Genomic DNA, 22,283 nt, shown 5'->3' with positions numbered 1-22,283 from the left:
GAGGATCAACAGTTGGCAGAGCAAAAAATACTTTTCAAACAATTCTGGAGAATATTCAACATCAAGAAAGCTGTGGACTTCTTGGTGGAGGCATGGGATCAGCTGTCTGTAGCAACTGTTCGTCACGCATGGAGACATGTGTTGCAAGGCATTCCGGCCGTTAGGCAGAGTCAATCTGTGACTGGTGAGGTTCAGACTGTTGCAGTAGCAGTGGACCTTGCCAGAGAAGCTGCACAGAGTGTTACAACTGCAGGCTTCTCCGAGACCACCAACGACGACATCCTGGAGGTGATAAGGGATCCTGATGTGACTACCGACGAGATCGTAGATGATGATGAAGTCAGTGAAGAGGCAGGTGGTGCGTCATCCCAAGAAGAACACCGCTTATCCCATAGTAATGTTAGGGGTGCCATCGAGTGTGTTGAGAAAGTCAAGCTCCTCCTTTCCGACGACCCTGACGCAAACAGGTATGAAATCTTCACTACCCAGCTGTTGCAGACTATGGAGCCCTACTTCAAGGTTTATCACGACAACATAACCACCAGCTGTCAGCAAAGCATAACAGAGTTCTTCGCCCGCAGCCCACCACAGCCAGCCCAAGCCAGTGATAGTGACAGAGGTAGAGACAGTGAAGATGACTTTGAGGGATATGTCAGGGAGGCCCTGACAAGTGTGGATGACAGTGATGGTGACTCACCTGAGGGCCAGTAGCCTGCCCTCTGCCTCGGAACCAGCCTCCATCCCCGTATGCCGACCCATCTCTTCTACTAACGTAAGTGTTAAACCTAACTTTTAGTTTTCCTAACCTAACCTTTATTTTTCCTAACTTAACCTTTATTTTTCCTAACCTAACCTCTTCTACATTAATTGTGTGTGCATACCATCATAAAGTTAAGATAAAATTTTTACTACAACATTGTTGTGTGTCGTCAAAAAGTGGAGTTTGGGGGTCGGCCCGGTCTCTATTTCAATTAATCCCATATGTTATGTTGTTCACTTTCCGCGGTATCCTGTGGGTTGTATTAACCGCGTAAAGTGAGGGTTGACTGTATATATATATATATATATATATATATATATATATATATATATATATATATATATATATATATATATATATATATATATATATATATATATATATATATATATATATATATATATATATATATATATATATATATATATATATATATATATACGTATGTATATATATATATATATATATATATATATATATATATATATATATATATATATATATATATATATATATATATATATATATATATATATATATATATATATATGCAAGTAAATCACTGTAGGTGCGCTGATTCAGGTATATGCTGATAACATGAATTTGAGTAAATCAGTAATAATGTACAAGCTGGACAATTTGTAATTAAGAAGATTTGTGATCAGGTGAGAAGGCCGGGTCACCTGACCATCTGACCTGACCACCAACCGTTGTGTGCTATTTAAAGATTAGTAGGGTCATTACCTAATTACCTGACCATTGTGGACCTGGTCTCACCCTTCTCTGTATATATACACCTTGATTTGTATTTCTCTCTCTAGTCTGTACTCACCCCTGAAGATGTGAATTACACGAAAGCGCTTGGGAACTTCGTGTTTTCTTCTTTCCTTGTGGTTATCAGCATATATATATATATATATATATATATATATATATATATATATATATATATATATATATATATATATATATATATATATATATATATATATATATATATATATATATATATATATATATATATATATATATATATATATATATATATATATATACAGTATATATATAATATATATATATATATATATATATATATATATATATATATATATATATATATATATATATATATATATATATGTATATATATATATATATATATATATATATATATATATATATATATATATATATATATATATATATATATATATATATTATAATGTATATATATATATATATATATATATATATATATATATATATATATATATATATATATATATTATATACATACATATATATATATATATATGTGTGTGTGTAAAAGACAACTTACATTATAAAAAACTGTTGGGAATGTGGTGAGGACGGATTCCAAAAGTTCCAGACCAAACGTTCGGGTCATCTCGGTGAGGCCAAGAAGCCACAGAGGTTGGTCAGCGTTCACTAACTGCACCAGGTCCTGTGATACAACCAAATGATGAGTATAAAGTAAGAAAAGGAATTAAAATTCTATATAATCAATGGTGGATGAAGTACTGGAAAAACTTAAGTAAAAGTACCATTACTCTGAGAAAACTTATTCAAGTAGAAGTTCTCTTTGATCAAGTAAAAGTAAAAAGAAACAAGTTTAAAGAATACTCAAGTAGTCAGATTCAAAATACCCATTGCTGTACATTAAAAATTTTTTTAAGAATCAAGACATAGTAATGTAGAGCCAATGGACGAGTTGACGGTTCTGGGTAAACACAAGAAATGCACTCTGCCACATTCATAGAGTGATACGGTATATATAATTTGTAATATAAGCTTCAAGTCCTGCTGTAATAGTCAAGATGTATATTTCTCTAGAAACAAGGCCGCCATTTGCAATGACGTCACCACCTACCCTGCAGACGAAGCACGGATGGAGATACGAGTCAATTAAGAAGTAATGACATTGTCTGGACTTTGTTTTGAGAATGCCTGATGCTAGGTAAACATGACAACGTAGTGCTGTTATTGTTTTGATGATTCACTAATGAACCACTGGGGTATATCATCATTTATATTAATTAATGGGTAAAATTTTACTTTAACTACCATAAGTATTTGGATGCTTAGATTCGAGATAGACTATATTGGGTAAGTTTTAAGTTTTGATCATTCCCTGTACTTAGACATGCAGACTATGTTTTTTTCTGATGGTTTGCGATGTGCTTTGAACGATTTAGACCTTCAATTCTATCAGAAATCACTAGTCTTGAGTTACTACCACCCCCCCCCCCCTACCAATTATGTTAAGCTAACCTTATAACTCATCATACCCTAACCTAGCCTAACCCAACATATGATCTGTATTCTCTTATGCGATCGAAAAATGTTTTGAGACAAAAATCCTGTAGAGATAATTTGTCTTATTGTTTAAAGTAATTAATCCCATAGTTAAAATCTTAAGGTTCCCCAGATGACCAAAACCAAAATAATACCAATATTGTTTGGAATGTTTATACCATGAAATTTGTAGTATTTGCAGTAAATATCCATTGAATTAGTTAATGTGCTTAGTAATATTTATATATTCAATATAGCATTACTGTGTTGCACACTAAAGCACAATTAATTATCTAATAATATTTATTTCCAGAGCCAATCAGCCGAGAAGGTTGGACAACTACTTCCAGGGTTCACCAAGGCAGATGAAAGAAATTTACCAAAAGTAGATGTCTTTATGATAGTAGAGTATTATCAAGAACTCCGCCATCCAGCTATGAAGCACATTAAATTACATCTGTCATCTGATCATCTCAAGCCCATCCCCCAGCCATGGTTGTCCCTAGTCCTTCCACAACATTAAATATACTGTAAAAATCAGTGACGAAAACTTATATTTTCCAGACATGAAATAGAGAACAGTGATGAAAACTTCCATGTTGGAGTTATCAGTCTTTTGTATCATTTTGCCATGATGATACTTGAGCAGTAATTTATTTTAACATAAAAATAAGGTATGCCTGTGTATATCAACATTGTATATGGGCACAAGTCCAGTATTTCAGCTGGTAACAACACACACACCACAGCTGGCTGGGCTGCTCGCACCAACCAGTGACGTCACAACCAATCACAGAGCTTTTTGCAGTCACGCGACTTTTTAGCAACTTTAACCCTAATTTTTTACAGTTTTTGGTCACATTTATTTTAAGATATCTTTACCATAATGAACTTAAGCGTTTTCTTTACCCACTGACCTGCCATCTTACGAAAATATTCCAACCGACAACTCGTCCATTCTGTACTCAACACACTAGATACTGTAATTCTACTTCATTAGGTTGATGCCCAGAGCCTGTAGGCAAAAATATCAAAATACCTGTATTGTAATACTAACAACAGACAAGGCATATTTTACTGTACATAATGACTAGGCATATTTTACTGTATATAATTCAGAACTGTAAGTAAATTAATCACGAGTTATCATTTACTACATAATGAGGAATATAAGCCCATCATGTCAAAAAAGACTCCTAAAACTTAGCACAAACCTGAAACATTAGATAAGCATCAGCAGCAGCAGGTCTCAGTGTCTTAGGGGAGTTGGCACTCAGGACCTTCAACTCCTCTAGGTTAACATGGTCATCTGCTTCATCCTCAGTGCTTCTGGAAAGACTGAAAATATGTATTTCAAAATTACAAAATAGAAATCTAGTTTTGTACATCAAACGTATCAATAAATAAAAGTTTGGGGATAAAAGCAATAGCCAAAATGTTCACAATTTATTCTGCCTTAATCATTTTATATCAGGAACAAACCATAAATAATAACTTTGTAAAATACCCAGTCCTTACCCTTCTTCTTTAATATGTTTTACATCTTCAGCCACTACTCTTTCAAAAACAACACTAACAAGCTGTCGGACAGTTGCACTTGCAGTATTTACAACCGTTGCATCTTTTGTGAAGTGTAGACGAAAACACAGAACAAGAGCCTGCCAATGCAAAAACACTTCAATACAGTATTGTATAATGATAAGAGAATTTGATTCCTATATGTGTTACAATCACAATTACAGCTGCTCCTCTACTTATCAATGAAATACATTCCTACTTGTTCATTAGTCCATTGGTTCTCAACTCCAAATTTACTCTTGTTGATACAAACATACAGTGATCCCTCGGTTAACGAGCGCCTCGGTTAACAAAATTTCGGTTAACGAATTACCTTCCATAAGATTCTTCACTTCGGTTAACGAAAAATTTCGGTTAACGAATTCCTTACGAATTTTTCCCAACATGTTTTCGCCTGCATTTGGCTGCTCACCAGCTGTAGTATTAGTCCGCCAATAAAGTAATCGGTTTTAAGGCTTAAATTCCTTACCATTTTAGTAAATATCAAGAAGGTTATACTATTCAATAATTTCAAAAGTTTTATATTAAATTTTTTAGTCATTTAACAATTATTGAACATAATTGAAGTACAAGAAACTAGTTTTTTGCGTGCCAAACAGCCACTCAACACACCAAGCTTGGCGTCAGTTTGTTTACTGGTTCAGAGGAAGGAACATCTTGTTTGAAACTCAACATAAACGCTTTTTTTCTGTGTTTCCAGTCAAATTATTGGTCATTTTGAAATATATTTTACATATTGATAATATATAGCACAGTGCAGTGTTGATTTGAAGAAAATAATCTTGAATTACACCAAGTGAACTAAAATTTTATGGGTGAAATGGTGGCATGGGGTGACTTCTCTTCCACCCCAATGCCTTCTCTTCTCCCTTCTCCTCCACCCCCATTCTAATTCTCATCATCATCATCATCAACCAGGAGCCTTGTACATGCACACCTCAAGTTAAGTGTACTTTACTGCATTTATTTTTAGTTTGTATGTATTTTTCGGTGAGCTGGAACCAATTACCCAAAAACCCATTGAAACAATGGTTTCGGTTAACGAATTTTTCGGTTAACGAGCAACCTTCTGGAACGAATTGTGCTCATTAACCGAGGGACCACTGTATTGAAAAAAATGGAAATATAGTGGATGTACAGTACACCTATATCCTACAGTACAGCCTTTAAACTTGGCATACTAGTCTCCTCTTTGGCAAAGTATGTTATATTACACATTTTCTCCCAACATAATCCAGTCTTATCCACATTAAACATCTGGTCTGGCAGGTAATCCCCCTCAATGATGATGTTTGTTTCTCTGAAAGTTTGTTAGTTAAATGTTTGTAAGTAAAGGAGTACCTGTACTCTATACATGAAACTACCACTGTACTTTATACTGGTACGTCTCTTATTACACAGCATGACACCTTACAACTGGCCCTCACCTTAGCAAGATTTGGTCCCTGAATGACAGTGCTGGTGGTCAGTAAAAGCGTGACAGTCTGGAGCACCTTCAGTTCCTCAATACCTGTCTCCATGAGCATCCATAACGTCTCCACTACATGTTCTCCGCTACTCACATCTACAACATCTGCTACAATCAGCCGCTGCATAAGCACTAAAGCCAACTATCCAATGGAAAATATATATATATATTAGTGGGACATACAGTAGATGGTCATAATAACATTATGAGCTAAGGTGCTCCGTTGTTTCCCTTTTCCCCGTGTGATTTTATCAATATATATATATATATATATATATATATATATATATATATATATATATATATATATATATATATATATATATATATATATATATATATATATATATATATATATATATATATTATATATATTAAAAAACAAAAATTAAATAAACATACTGAACTATCTATCTTAAGTTACAACAATACTCCATATGCAATAAATTTTTGGCCTTAGTTGTAAAGCTAACCTACATCTTGTTTACACTATAATTCAGACAGAATCTTGTACACATGGTGCTCACCTTTACAATCTTGGCATCCTTGGTCTCTGCTGCCTGGACAAGAGGATAAAGTATCTGGGAGGTAATCTGCGACAAGGATGACTGAGGGTTCATTGAGGCTCCCCGCACCTTGATGATTGCTTCTTCGCACGACTTCGCAAAGAAAAATTTAAATATATATACAGTATTTGTCTTCATCATAAAATACAGTATACAGTGATATCCCCGTTAGCCGGAACAATTGGTGCAGAGCACTTCCAGGGACGAGAAATTTCCAGCTAACCAGACGACTTTCTCAAACCTGGAAAAATTCTTTATCCCCGGAATCTTTTCCAGTGTGTAAACTAGACCTCTTGCCCACTTCTGAGTGATAGCAAAGTAGTAGTATGTACTGTAGTAAGTAGTAGTGTGTGGGTGGTGTTGGAGGGGTGTGTGGGTGGTGTGTGTGTGGGAGGATGTGTGGGTGGTTGTTGGAGGATGTGTGTGGTTGGTTGTTGGTGTGTGTGTGTGTGTGATATACGGGAGTGGGTGGTGTTGGTGTGTAGCACAGTGTGGGTAATGTGGGCTGAGAGTGTTGTTGGTGGAGGCAAACCTTTTTGCGGGGTGAAGGGTCATGCGGTCAGTTTTCTTCCCTCCTTCCTCACTCAAGCATGGCTAATTGTGATAGGGAGATGAATTTTATACCATAATGATCCTGAATAAATTCTCTGTGAAACATTTCCAATGAGATACAGGTTGTACCTCTCTAGTCCGGCATTCTGTGGTCCGGAAACTCCCGTGGTCTGGAACGATTTTAGTTTGTCCAATAGGTAGATAGGCAGCTATATTTATTTTTTTTTTTTTTTAACTTATCTGAATTATTATTATTATTACAGGAGTATTAAATTTTCGCCCCTCAGGCCCCAATGTGGGTCAGTGACCTATGCCCGGGTGGGTTGCCGGTGTGTTATCCAGGTTGGATGTGAGTAAGGCGCATGGACCGGACGGATTACCCCCTCGTGTTCTGAGGGAGTGTGCTGAAGCCCTGGCCCCTGTGCTCGCTCGCCTCTTTCGCCTTTGCCTCAAAACCCAAACTTTTCCTTCTTCTTGGAAGCATGCCTTGGTTCAGCCCATCCCGAAGAAGGGTGACCATTCTAATCCCTCTAACTATCGCCTCATTGCCCTAACTTCATCCCTCTCCAAGATTTTCGAAACTATCTTGAACTCCCATTTTCTCCGTCACCTTGAACGCCTTTCTCTTTTGTCGGATCACCAGTATGGCTTTCGCCGTGCGAGATCTACTGGTGATCTGCTCTCCTACTGCACCCATCTTTGGTCATCCTCTCTCAGGGACTATGGGGAAACTTTTGTCATGGCCCTCGACATCTCCAAAGGATTTGACAGGGTATGGCACAAGTCTTTGCTATCTAAACTTCCCTCTTTTGGTTTCTCTCCCCCCACTTTGTTCTCTCATCTCTAGCTTCCTTGAGAACCGATCCATGGCAGTTGTTGTCGATGGATTGATTTCTCGCTCTTTCTCTACCAGTAGTGGCGTCACACAGGGTTCTGTTCTTTCACCAACTCTCTTCCGTCTTTTTATCAATGATTTACCTCACACTACAACTAATTCTATCCATTCTTACGCCGATGATTCCACTCTTCACTCTTCCTCACATTTTCCCCTTCCTCCTAACTCTCAAACTAGATCTGTTTCTAGAACTGATATCATTACTTCTATCAATGCAGATCTGTGCAGCATCTCTGAATGGGGAGATACAAACTTGGTCAAGTTCAATAGTAAGAAAACTCAATATTTACCAATTACACTTTGTAAATTAGACGATCTCCCACCAATTACATTTCAGGATGCTATCATCCTCCCAAATTCTGAAATAAATATATTAGGCCTCACCATTTCCTCCAATATGTCCTGGAAATCACACATCCTTAGTATAACTAAAGCTGCCTCCCGAAAGTTGGGAATGCTGTACCGATGCTGAAGCTACTTCACTCCTGAGCAGTTGCTCCAAGTATATAAGGGATTCATTCGTCCTAACTTGGAGTACTGCTCTCATATCTGGAGTGGCTCTTCTACTGTCCAACTATTAGATAGGGTGGAATCAAAGGCATTTCATCTTATTAACTCTCCTCCTTTAGTCAACAATCTCTCTTCCCTTTATCTTCGCCGCAATGTTGCTTCACTCTCTGTCTTTTACAGGTACTTTAACGGGCAATGTTGTTCAGTGGATTTGGCATCCTGTGTACCGCCGGCAAGGCCGTGGGTTCATAACACATGTCTTGCCCGCGGTGCCCACCATTTCTCTGTGGATGTCGGTCACACGAGAATAACCCGTTATAGTACCTCCTTCTTTCCTCACACAGCCAAACTGTGGAATCCTCTGCCTTATTCTGTGTTTCCTTGCTCTTACAATCTGTCTCACTTTAAAAAGCTGGTTTTCCGGCATCTTCGTGTTGTAGATTAATACAGTATAACCTTTTTTTCTATATTTACTATTTCTTTCCGTTTTGCACATTTTGCACACACAAACATTAATTCAATAAAAAGGACATTCAGTAATAAACAATAATGAATCTTTTGTACATAAGAGAAATGACGCTGTTTACACAATTGTGCACGTCGTCTGAACGTTGACGGGCCGTTCAAACCAGTCGAAATTCGAGTTTCCGCCGTCAAAATTTTTATTTTTTTTTGTGTGTTCCAATAAAAAACGTTGAATTAAAAACTCGCGAAATTTGAGAAGCTACTGTACGACATTTAACCCTTCAATATGTCTTCAAAGAGACCATGAAGCAGAGAAAGTGGTGCTAGTGCTTCCAAGCATAAGTACAAGTCACTATCTATCCAGGAAAAGGGAGAATTTCCATGGTCCGGAAATTTCCATGGTCCGGCACCGGTCAGGTCCCGAGGTTGCCGGACTAGAGAGGTACAACCTGTATCCTTAAATGACAAGCCGAATAATAAGGTAAAAATAAGTATTTTACTCTATACATATATTTTTTTTTATGGGGATTAGCCCACCCGGGCACAGGTCACTGACCCACAACGGGGCCTGGGGGGCAAACAATGAATAATAATAAAAATTATAATAATAATTAGTTCAAAGTAAATATAATTTATAATAAGAAATACAAAATTATAAATAAAATAGTAATAACAATAATAATAATAATAATAACACTGATAATAATAATAATAATACTAATATAATAAAAATAATAATAATATAATAAAAATAATAATAATTATACTGTAATAATAATAAAGAACCATAAAGAAATACAAAATGAAAAAAGATCAAGAGGGATAAATGATTTATGGATGTTGTGTTGTCAAAGTAAGAGAAACAATTGAGACCCTGCAATTGTGTGTAAATGAGGCAGAAAGTCAGATCAGCAACCTGGGACTTGGTCACAATTTTCATGGTGCCATATGACAGCAGGGTCTACCATTAGACAACACATTATGCATCCAACATCTTCCCAGGCGGTAGTACCTCCCTGTTTGGTAGCTGCCTACTTCCTACTACCTGGTAGGAAGGGTACTGGTATTATTAAGCTCAAATTATTACAGTTTTTATCCGCAAAAGTTTCGACCACCAGTCTCTGTGTACAGAACTAAACAAAGAATTTATTTGAAACACTCTGGAAGATTCGATACCATAATATCCTGACAACTTGGGCTAGTTATCCAGACTTTCCCTGAGAAAATGTCATAATTCTGAGCAACATATTACTGTACTCACTTTGTACTCAAATGTACCAGGCTAAAGAACTAAAAATTTTATCTCTTGTGCAAACTGAGATAGTTATACTCAAATTAATTGACATCTTCCAAGGATTCCAGCAATGCAAGTTATATTCTGAAGTCGAGTCTGTGACATTTTATAAGAGAAAACTTAAAGCCTAAAATCACCTTCATCCCATTAATCGTTATCACCCACCACCATCTGCCTCCCCTGCTGGCTGGGAGGAGGTGGTGGGGTGTTGTCAGCCAGGAGGGGAGGTTAACTGTACATAGTTTTCAGGGTCTCAGGATTATAAAAGGCGACGTTTAGCCATTTGCTTATAAAATGTCACTGAATTGACTTTGCAGAATATAACTTGCCTTTCTGGAATTCTTGTAAGATAGTGATTAATTTGAGTAAAAACATCCCATAGTTTGCATTAGACATAAAAATTTTAGTAATTAACTTAGTACATTTGAGTACAAGTTGTGATAATTTATGTGGTTGCTCAGCAGTTGTGGTTGCAGTTGCCAAGCTTCCTGACGTCAATAGTGTATAATGCGTCTCCATAAGCCCTGGTTTATTCACTGATCAGTTGTCTAAGTGCAAAAGTAGCCAAATTGCACCATCATGTATCAATTAATTTCAAAATAAAATTATAAAGTAAAATGTTATAAGACAATGATTTAGTAGTGTTGTTAATGCGTGTGCTGTATAAGTGTCTTGGCATGTCACCTCACCACCTGACTCCGTCACCTCACCCTTAGCCTCGTTAGCTCAGCTCAGAATTACAATGATTTCTTATTTTTATTATTTTACTTTTTTAGTATTGTATGTACATTTAAAGAAATATTTGTGTTTGCACAGTTATTATAAATAGGCCCAGAGCAGAAAAATACAGCATTACCCAAGCGGTTGGTCTTCCCACCCACGCACCAAACAAGTGAGGATGAGGCTAAACATGGTGCAGTCTTTTATAATGCTAGGAACCATTGTCCCCAGACCCAGAGCAGAAAGGTTTGGATTGATTTTCTCGCAATTTTCTCAAGTTTTCCGGTAATTGCGCATTATTTCCAAATCGACATTCTCTCCCAGACCCAGAAATAAAAATTTTGACAGATTTTCCATATATTTTTTTTTTCAGAAAATGCTCCTGATTTTCAACCTCGGAATTTCTTCCCAAATCCAGAATTTAGGGAATTCTCCAGATAAATTCCGAGCAAATCTCAATTCCGGCCATTGGAGAGTTCCGGGTTTGAAGGATTCCGGCTAACGGAGATATCACTTATAAATAACACAAATCTACTAAGACCTAAGAGTGAGTTCATACAACATGGAAACAATGATATACCAAAAACTATTAACTGGTTCCCAGATGCAAGTGAAGATCACATTTTTAATTAAATATAATAATAAAGGCAATAATCAAAATATAAATTAATAAATTGTTATTAAAAATAATAATAATACAATACCTGTAAAATAAAACACACAAATTCAATAATTATGAATTAATTCATACAGTGAAGCACATTACATGTACTGCATTTTCTGGGCAAAGCTTCCTCCAAACACCATTCATGATGATGTATGTGTTACTTCCTCCTTGAATTCCTATATTTCACTGGTCATTGGCAGTGCAGTATATTACAAGAAGCTATACGTACTTGTATGAGTGGAAGAATGTTCAAAGGACCAAAAACTGGTTATAGAGAATAATGTTTGTATGCCAGATACAGTACATGTATTTGGAAACCAAGGATTGCCTGTACATAATTTCACTCAAAGTATGAACGTCCTTCCCAAAACTGAAGTGGCATGATACATTTTTCCAAAATATAAATAATTATGATCAGTTTCAGTAGCCAACTAAACAGGTCAGTTGTCAAATGACTCTTACACTATAAAATAAAGTATAATTTACATGGTAACATAGTTGTAACATAAGGTGAACGTAAAAGTAGACAATGCCAGTGTGGGAAGTTAACACAGTCTGTTGAGGTCCTGTACCAGTTAAGTTAAAAAGGGTACAAGTACAGTACTGTACCATGAATCGTTATTTTTTTAAAGTACAGTCGGGTTGCAGAGTACACGTATCCGTAGTACACGACCCCACTTACAAGTGTCTGACCCCTGAACCACCCTTAAGCTTGGGTCTCACTCATGTACGAGCATCTCTCACTACTTCAGTGTGCATGCTCATTTGATAAAAAAGTAAAAATAAAATAATTACAATACTGTGCAATATTCCTAAGAAATGCAATATGAACATTGGCCCGATTCTCATGGTTACGGAGGTATGGGGAGAACAAGTACTACTGCATGTGAGATGTGTGTGTCACATAGCATCAAGTATATCAACCTCTCTTTTTCCTTTACAATACAGCATGATTTGCCAATACTGTACAAAATTGTATGAAACTGATTCAAAACAGTGAGATCATCATTACGAAGCGTAAAGCCTCATAATGAATGCCAGCACCATGACCAAACATGCCAGGATGTGTGTACAAGCTGAAGGTGGCCAATTTCAACAATTACAGTGATATCCCCATTAGCCGGAACAATTGGTGCACAGCACTTCCGGGGATGAGAGATTTCAGGCTAACCAGGAGACTTTCTCAAACCCAGAAAAATCCCTCATCCCCAGAAATATTTCCAGTTACTGGAAATACTTTGCGAGTGTCTAAACTATGCATCTTGCACAGACAAACACTAGCCTACATCCTCAGAATGTTTCCGAGTGCTGGGGAGTTTTCCAAGAGTCTAAACTATCGGAGTCTGTAAAAGCAGTTCTAATTAAGTTAGAAACTCCATTTGTTAACTAAAATAATCCAGAATACTGTAGTTTATCTTAAAATTTGGTAAAATAAATATATCTAAAAACTAAAAATCTATATTATATGGTCGCAAATGGGGCTGTATGTTACAGCAAAGACTGGTATTTTCACTCCCTTGGAGCTGTGGGGGATTAGTGGGTCTCATATTACTGACCTTCTGATACAATGTCAGATCACCCATTGTTGGATGGGGGATTAGTGAGTCTCAGGACCTGAAAATGTCTTGAATAAACATGAAAGCAAAAATACATTAATTTTTATACATACATTTATCACAATGTATCCCTTCAACATTACATTATGTAACATTTTAAAATATGGAGTGAGAAAGCAGAAAGGTGTGGGGCATTAGAGAGATGGAGTGGAGAGGAGTGGTAACATGTACCAGTGTTGCCAAGCATAAATTTTTGTCATACAATAAGAGGGTGTGTGGGTGGTGTTAGGGTGTCTGGGTGTGACGTTGGGTTATTAAATAATAAATAAGCAATATTGTGACGTCAATGACAGTCGTTTGATGAATAGTAGCGTACTACAATTGTCACTACTATTCATCAAACTACTGTACTGTCATTAACAATACAATAGTTTATTTATTAGAAAAAATATGATGTATAATTATTAATTTGGCATCAAAATTACATGACAAGCTGAATAATAAGTCAATTTTTCTTCACCCAGACCTCTCTACTGGGAGGAAGGTAGGAGGCGGGTAAGCTTAGCCATTACCAAATTTCCCTCTTTTTTATTTAATCATTACAGTATTGATACATTATAAAAAGTATTGTACTGTATTGTATATGAAGGGTACAGGTATTAATAAGTACAGATTATTACAGTAAACATATCTTTATTAATTAATAAATAAAAACAAAGTAAAAGTTAATACAATGGGAATGGCAGGCATGGGGAGGAGTAGGAGACAACGAACCTTTTTAGGGGGTATGCTGTCAGCCATCCCCCTCCCCCCCTCAAACCTCCACCACCTTCTTACTCCAGACTGAATTTAATGTTTTATCACTGATAAAACATAGACCAGAAGTGGCTGATCATACAAGAATATATAACAATAAATATTGGAGTGTTCGTGTTGGAGGTGTGTGTATCGCTGTACTGTGTAAGCATTAATAGCTAGGGCCCTTTTCTCGAAATGTATAAAATACATTAATGAAAATGAATGGAAATTAGAAGTACAATAGATTTATAAACTGCAGAAAGTTGGATGGTCCATCAGTATTTTTATTTTTTCATAAATACTGTATACAGTCTCTCCTCGACTTACAACAACCCGGACATACGGCCACGACCGCCGTGGTCGTATAAAATATTTTTTACATTACGTATTTTCAAATCCCAAAACATTTTGTCATAATGTGAACCCGTACGACAGGGTGGGCTGGCCCGCCTCGTGGTGTACAGCATCCACGCCGTAACCGCTCAGTTGGTGTTTGGCCGTCGTTGTTGTTGTTAGTGATCGCGCTGTGTACCGACAAAATTTTTTTATCTAATTCCCTTTAAAATGACTGGCAAGCGTAAAAGTGAGAGTTCTCGTGGTGCTGAGAAGAAAAAAAGACAATCAATAACTTTTGAGATGAAAATGAAAATAATTATGCAATATGAAAATGGAAAAATGGAAAACGGTAACAACCATTTCACGCAACCTAGGCTTCTCTCACTCGACGATATCAACAATTTTGAAGGACAAGGAATGAATTCGTGAGGTAGTGAAAGGATCAGCACCTATAAAGGGAACAATAATAACGAAAAAAAGACAAGGTCCTCTTCATGAGATGGAAATATTACTTGTGATGTGGAGATGGAAGATCAGATGCAAAAGTGTGTACCCTTAAGCCTCCTATCCATACAGGCTAAAGCAAGAAGCCTTTTCGAAAGCCTGAAAGAGCAGGCAGGAGATGAGTAGGACCAAAACTTCACAGCAAGTCTTGGGTGTTTCCAAAGGTTTAAGAACCATTACAGTTTGCACAGTGTAAAAGTGAGTGGAGAGGCAGCAAGTGCTGATGTGGGTGCTGCTGAAGCTTTTAAGGAAGAGCTAGATCGTGTCATCGTGGAGGTAAATTATTTGCCTGAGCAAATATTTAATGTGGTTGAAACTGGCTTATTCTGGAAGCGCATGCCAGAACGGACATACATCCACAAAGAGGCGAAAACCATGCCGGGATTCAAGGCATTCAAGGACCGAATCACACTTCTGTTGGGGGAAAATGTAGCTACTTTCAAGGTAAAATCCTTCATGATATATCATTCAGAGAACTAAGAGCTTTTAAAAATGTCAGCAAGCACACACTGCCAGTGTTTTATCGCAGTAATAAAAAAGCATGGATGACCCTAGCACTGTCTGAGGATTGGTTCCTGAGTTGTTTCATTCCACGAGCCAAGGAGTATTGTCTGCAACAACGGGTTGCATTCAAGATTTTATTAATTTTAGATAATGCTCCGGGACACCCACCACACCTGGACGACCTGCACCCTGATATTAAGGTAGTCTACCTTTCACCTAACACTACCTCTATCATCCAACCCAAGGATCAAGGTGCTAGTGCTGCTTTTAAAGTGTATTATTTACATACAACCTTCGCTCAGGCTATTGCTACTACTGAAGGTGAGAAAATGCTCAAAGAGTTTTGGAAGGACTACAACATTTTGCTATGTACAAAGAACATAGCTGCAGCATGGGATGAGGTTACAGGTCAGTGCATGAATGGAATATAGAAAAAGGTCCTGAAAACATATGTGTACAGTTTCAAAGGATTTAATGAAAATGAAGCAATTTCTGAGATTAGTAACAAGATAGTGGAGTTGGGTCAACAGCTGGAGTTAGAAACTGATTATGAAGATGTTGAGCAGTTGGTGGAAAGTGTACCAGAAGAGCTAAGTAACGAGGATCTCATTGAACTGGATGCACAGAAAATTGCAGAGGAAGAAGAGAGAGACAAAATGTAGAAGAAAAACCTGCACCCCCCAAAAAGTTTTGAGTGAAACAAATGGCAGAGGCATTTGCTACTATTAATAAGGAGATGCAAATGTTTGAAGAAATGGATCAAAATGTTGAGCATTTTGCAAAAGTTGACAGACTGATCCAAGATGCACTTGCTACAGGGAGATTTACAATGAACAGAAAAGGCAAACAGTGCAGTCTAAATTGGACATATATTTTAAGAAGTTCCCCACTGCGGTCTCCTCACGCCTCACCACTGCTGCCTCTTCACTCCCTAAAGATGATCCAATACCTTCAACAAGCAAGTGTGTTAGCCTGTCTGAAGAAAGCGAACTTGATGACCCACCCAGCCCTGTCTCCACCTCTGCTTCATCCAATTAATGTAGTCTATATGCTTAATAAAAAAATTATTGAGGCCCCGTGTGCATTCAGCTGACTACATTAAAGGTAAGTGCACAGTAACACTTTATTCATTTTTCATTATTGATTACTTTTACCGTACCGTATTTCATTTTAGAATTTCTATGTATAATTTTCGCCTTTTCGACTTACGACCTGGTCGTCGGGACGGAACCAAGTCGAGGAGAGACTGTACATACATGCTGTATATTCAAAAATTCCCTGAAAATCTCTTGATTTTATACAGTTTTTTTGCTCATTAATGAGTCATCCATCATGCCAAAAGTTGACTTGTGTTTCTTGAACTATACTTGTATGTGTAGTGATCTGTTGGTAGGGGGTGCAATCGGTATCTCCTACAAATACCATATGGACAGGACTGAGATTCCCGTCAGCTCACAGTTGCCATTTAGGGATTTTTCCAGAGCAATTATCAAATAGTATTTGGGATGAAATGAGTGTGTATTAAAGCTTATTGTATTGATTTTGTGTACAATAAAACCTTGACTAACGATGGTTGTAGATGTAGTAAAATTAATGTAAAAGATATGTATCTTTTAATTAATGTTTGTAATGTATGTACAGAGGAAGTGACCAATGAAATGGTAGAGATAAAAGTGAGATTGAGTGGAAGGCCAATGTATGTACGTATGTACTCATGGAAACAGTGTCATTTATCTTATGTACAAAACATTCATTACTGTATTGTTTATTACTGAATATGTATTTGTGTGTATTAATGTTTATGTATGCGAAATGAACAATACGATTCATTAATAATACGTAGAATACAGGTTGACAACCCTTTATCCGAAATTCCGAAAACCGAAAAGCTCTAAAAACCGAAGTTTTTTTGTGGGGCTTTTTTTTTTTTTACAGGGATTAGCCCACCTGGGCATAAATCACTGACACATCAGGGCCTGGTGGGCGAAAATGTAATAGTAATAATAATTATAATCCAGAGTAATAATAATTATTCATAGTAAATAAGATTTTTAATTACAATAATGTACACCAAAATAAAATAATAATGATGACAATAATAATAATACTGTAGTAATAATAAAATATAATAATAAAATTAACAATAATAATAATAACAATAATACTGTAATAAAATAATAATAATAATAAAGAAATACAAGAATGAAAAAAAGATCAAAAGTGAGAAATGCGACCTAGACCTATGAATTATTATTACAGCATGATTATTATTACAATTATTATTATAATATTTTAGCTCCCCCCCCCAGGGCCCCGATGTGGGTCAGTGATCTATGTCCGAGTGGGCTAAAAAAAAAAAAAAATATTCTGAAAACCGAAAAATTCCAAAATCAGAAATGCCTCTGGCCCCAAGGATTTCGGATAAGGGATTGTCAACCTGTATTAAACACCAAAGAGGAGATGAGACGGCATTGTTTTCGTGTTTACACCTGTGACAATGGTTCTACATATGAAACTGATGAAAATAAGTCCCTGGTTATAGCTGCAATAAAATAATGGAAAGAAAGAATATGAATGTTTTAATTAATGTTATTGAATGTAAATATGTGTGGGTGGTTGTTGGAGGGTGTGTTTGTGTGTGATGTAGGGTGTGTGTGTGTGATGTAGTGTGTGTGTGTGTGTGTGTGTGTGTGTGTGTGTGTGTGTGTGTGTGTGTGTGTGTGAGTGTGTGTGTGTGATGTAGGGTGGGTTTGTGTGTGATGTAGGGTGGGTTTGTGTGTGATGTAAGGTGTGTGTGTGTGTGTGTGTGTATGTGTGATGTAGGGTGGGTTTGTGTGTGATGTAGGGTGTGTGTGTGATGTGTATGTGGGTAGGGTCGCATGGTCAGTCCCCCTCACCTTCCTCACTCAAGCGTTGCTAATTAAGATAGGGAGGTGAATTTGATACCATAATGATCCTTAATAAATTCTCTACGAAACGTTTCCAATAAGATATCCTTAAACGAAATATTTCTACATGATATAGTGATGGGAATCCCATTGTTTAATATATAAAAAAATGCAAGAAATGTTGATACAGGAGTCAGTCAAATCAGTTCTAATTTAGTTAGACATACCATTTATTATCAAAATAATCCTGAATACTTTATCTAAAGGTTTGGTTAAATAAATATATTTAAAAAACAAAAGCTCTATATGATACGGGCGTGAATAGAGCTATGTTACTTTTATCCTCCTCATCACTGATCAGCTCATTAGTTGTCAAGTGTTCTTGTATACAGTACATTGTACTAAAGCAGATTCCGTCATCTTTAGCCCAGAATAGGCAGACACTTCACTCAATTGACTGTAATACATAACTAATCATGTCTTAACACTTGTGATGAAGGTTGGGTGTGAGATTATTGGGTCACATTACTAACCTTTAGGGGAGGGGGTGGTGCTGTCACCTTTACCTCCTAATGGACCCTTCTGCCTCTGGCTGGTAGTTGGGGAGGTGGAGGTGTTGACAGCCAGGAGGGGAGATTAACGCTTACTCAAGGATTATTAATGGCAGAGGGGCTTAATTTTTTGGCTTATAAAATGTCACTGACTTGACTTAGGAGAATATAACTTGCATTGCTGGAATTCTTGTAAGACAACGATTAATTTAAGTATAGACATCCCTTAGTTTGCACCAGATATAATAATTTTAGTAATTAACTTAGTACAATTGAGTGCAGGTTGTGATAATTTATGTGGTTGCAGTTTCGAAGCTTGTGACATCACTAGTGTATAATGCATCTCCATATGCCCTGGTTTATATATTGATGAGTAGTCTAAGTGCAAAATTAGCCCTGTCGAGCTATCATGTATCAATTAATTTTAAAATAGAAATTATAAGTTAAAATTTTCTAAGACAATGGTTTAGTAGTGCTGTTAATGTTGTGTGCTGTGTGTGTCTCTCTCTCACGCCATATTTTAAAATGTTATATAACGTAAGTTGAAGGGATACAACTTTGCTCATTTATACTTATATCTGTACTTATCACAATCTCTCTAAAAATACTTTAGATTTTGTGTCTATTCGAGACATCTTCAGGTCATGAGACCCACTAATCCCTCACCCAAGAAAGGGTGACCTGACTATTTTTCATTGTTTCCTATACTGTTCTCCCAACTCTACCCACTAATTCAAACTCTTTGATTATCTCACTTCTTGCCATGAGTCGTTGCTAACCACACACCACAACACCAAGATCCTCTACCTAGGGGACTTCATTGTACACCACAGTGAGTGGCTTGGTTTTGCAATGGATGACCCAGGTGGAACCGACGCACTCTCCTTTTCCTTATTTAATGATCTGGAACAAACAATTAAACACCCTACACGTGTTCCAGTTCGATACGATCAACTTACTAACATTCTTGATCTTTGTTTGACCTCTAACCCCTCACACTATTCATACTCAATTTCTGCACCCTTAGGGTCTTCTGATCACAATCTTATTTCTATTAAATCAAATTGGGCACAACCACCTCCCCCACCCCACTCTAAACGCCAACTCTGGCACTATCGGAGGCCAAACTGGCAATCCCTGCAAAATTCTTCTCTGACTTCCCTTGGGATGAATGTTGCTTTTCCACTCGGGACGCCTCGGTAAGTGCTGACAGCATTGCCGGGGTTATACAGGGTGGTGTGAGTGCATTTATCCCATCTTCTACCAAAACTTTCACTTTACATCATGGTTTGATCGCTCCTGCTTTCTTGCATGTAGGGAGAGAGATAGGGCGTATCAAATTATGAAACTTTCTCCTTCTCCTGCTACCCACTCCTCTTTCATTACTTCTAGGAATCAGTGTAAGGCTATTCTTCGTAGGGCAAAGCGGAATCTTATAAAAAGGAAGACCGCTGACCTGACTAACTCTTCTTCAAGCAAATCCTTCTGGTCTTTAACCAAATCATCTGTAATAACATCAGCACTCCCTCTTTTCCGACCTGATAGCTCTAAAGCCAACTCTCCCCCTGATAAAACCAATCTCTTTGGCACCTCATTCTCCTCTAACTCCACCTTAGATGACTCCAGCTCTATCCCTCCTACTCCTGCTTCTCCTACTGAACCTGTGCACTTTCCTATAATCTCCACTCATAGGGTTGTTTGTGTGTTATCCAGGTTGGATGTGAGTAAGGCGCATGGACCAGACTATTGCCCCATTGCCTCACTTCATCCCTGTTAAAGAATTTTTAAACTATCTCCCCCACTTTGTTCTCTAATTTCTAGTTTCCTTGAGAACCGATCCATGGCAGTTGTTGTCGAGCGATCGATCTCTCCCCATTTCCCTACCAATAGTGGTGTCCCACAGGGTTCTGTTCTTTCACCTACTCTCTTCCTTCTTTTTATCAACGATTTACTTCCCCCTAATTCTCAAACTAGATCTGTTTCTAGAGCTGATATCATTACATCTATCAATGCGGATCTGTGCAGCATCTCCGAATGGGGAGGTAGAAACTAGGTTAAATTCAATAGTAATAAAACTCAGTATTTACCAATTACACTTTATAAATTAGAAAATTTCTCATCAATTACATTTCAGGACGCTATCATTCTGCCAAATTCTAAAATAGATATGCTAGGCCTCACCATTTCCTCTAAAATGTCATGGAAGCCACACATCCACAACATTGCTAAAGCTGCTTCACAAAACCTGGGAATGCTGTACAGATGCCATAGCTACTTCACTCCTGAGCAGTTGCTTCAAGTATACAAGGGATTCATTCATCTTAACGTGGAGTACTGCTCTCATATCTGGGGTGGCTCTTCTTCTGTCCAACTGTTAGATAGGGTAGAATCAAAGGCAGTTCGTCTTATTAACTCTCCTCCTTTAGGAGATAATCTTTCTTCCCTTTCTCTTCGCCACAATGTTGCTTCACTCTCTCTCTTTTACAGGTACTTTAACAGGCAATGTTCGGTGGATTTGGCCTCCTGTGTACCACCACTCGTCTTGCCCGCGGTGCCCACCGTTTCTGTGTGGATGTCGTTCACACTAGAATTACCCATTATAGTACATCCTTCTTTCCTCACTTAGCCAAATTGTGGAATGCTCTGCCTTCTCCTGTGTTTTCATGTTCTTACAATCAGTTTCACTTCAAAAAGCTGGTTTTCCAGCATCTTCATGGTGTAGATTAATATAGTCTTTACCTCTTCTATTTTTAATTTCTTTTAACTCTTATTTTTTTGCCACCCTAGGACCCATTGTGGGTCAATGACCTGTGCCCAGGTGGGCTATTCCCCACAAAAAAAAAGTCCACATCACCCCCCTTGACTTTTTCCTTTGGGACCATGTTTAATGTGAAGTGTTTGTTCCACCAATGCCAACATCTTTGGAGCAGTTGAAGAACAGGATCCAAAATGCTGTTCTTAAATTTAATGTTGATATGCTAGAAAATGTATGGAGAGAACAAGAATATAGTTTTGATGTTTTCAGAGCCCCAAAAGATGCACATATTGAAATGTCATATTGAAAAAAATAACTTTAGACACTGCCTTGCAATTGTGTATGTTACTTTTTGCTGTACCACTGTTTGGGTTTTTTATAATAAATGTTTGAAATCAGGGAGATCATTTGTAGTCACCTTGTACATGGCCCAAATGCAGAGAAAACTTTACATTCCATTTATACCATCACTCACTAGACCAAGAGTTAACAGTATACAGTACACCCAAAACACACTGTTAATATCATAAGACCCCTTTGTACACATGACTATATGATATAAAAAGTACAATACCTGTACAGTGTTTAATCAATGAGAAT

The 22,283-nt window shown here is 37.2% G+C and overlaps 1 protein-coding gene across 1 annotated transcript in view; it reads right to left on the bottom strand.

Annotated features, from left to right (window-relative positions):
* The window catches only part of LOC121869551 (protein MON2 homolog), a gene marked incomplete in the record, with an annotated part of 157,970 nt that overhangs the window by 111,492 nt on the left and 24,195 nt on the right, over window positions 1-22,283 (bottom strand). The window contains 5 exon segments of the mRNA XM_042370941.1: window positions 2,100-2,225; window positions 4,291-4,414; window positions 4,595-4,734; window positions 6,082-6,264; window positions 6,650-6,781. Of these exon segments, the coding sequence (XP_042226875.1) occupies window positions 2,100-2,225; window positions 4,291-4,414; window positions 4,595-4,734; window positions 6,082-6,264; window positions 6,650-6,781 (705 nt within the window).

The sequence above is a fragment of the Homarus americanus genome, unplaced genomic scaffold (assembly GCF_018991925.1).
Source record: "Homarus americanus isolate GMGI-L3 unplaced genomic scaffold, GMGI_Hamer_2.0 scaffold32583, whole genome shotgun sequence".
Taxonomy (NCBI): domain Eukaryota; kingdom Metazoa; phylum Arthropoda; class Malacostraca; order Decapoda; family Nephropidae; genus Homarus; species Homarus americanus.
This window is presented reverse-complemented; position numbering and strand designations above follow the sequence as displayed.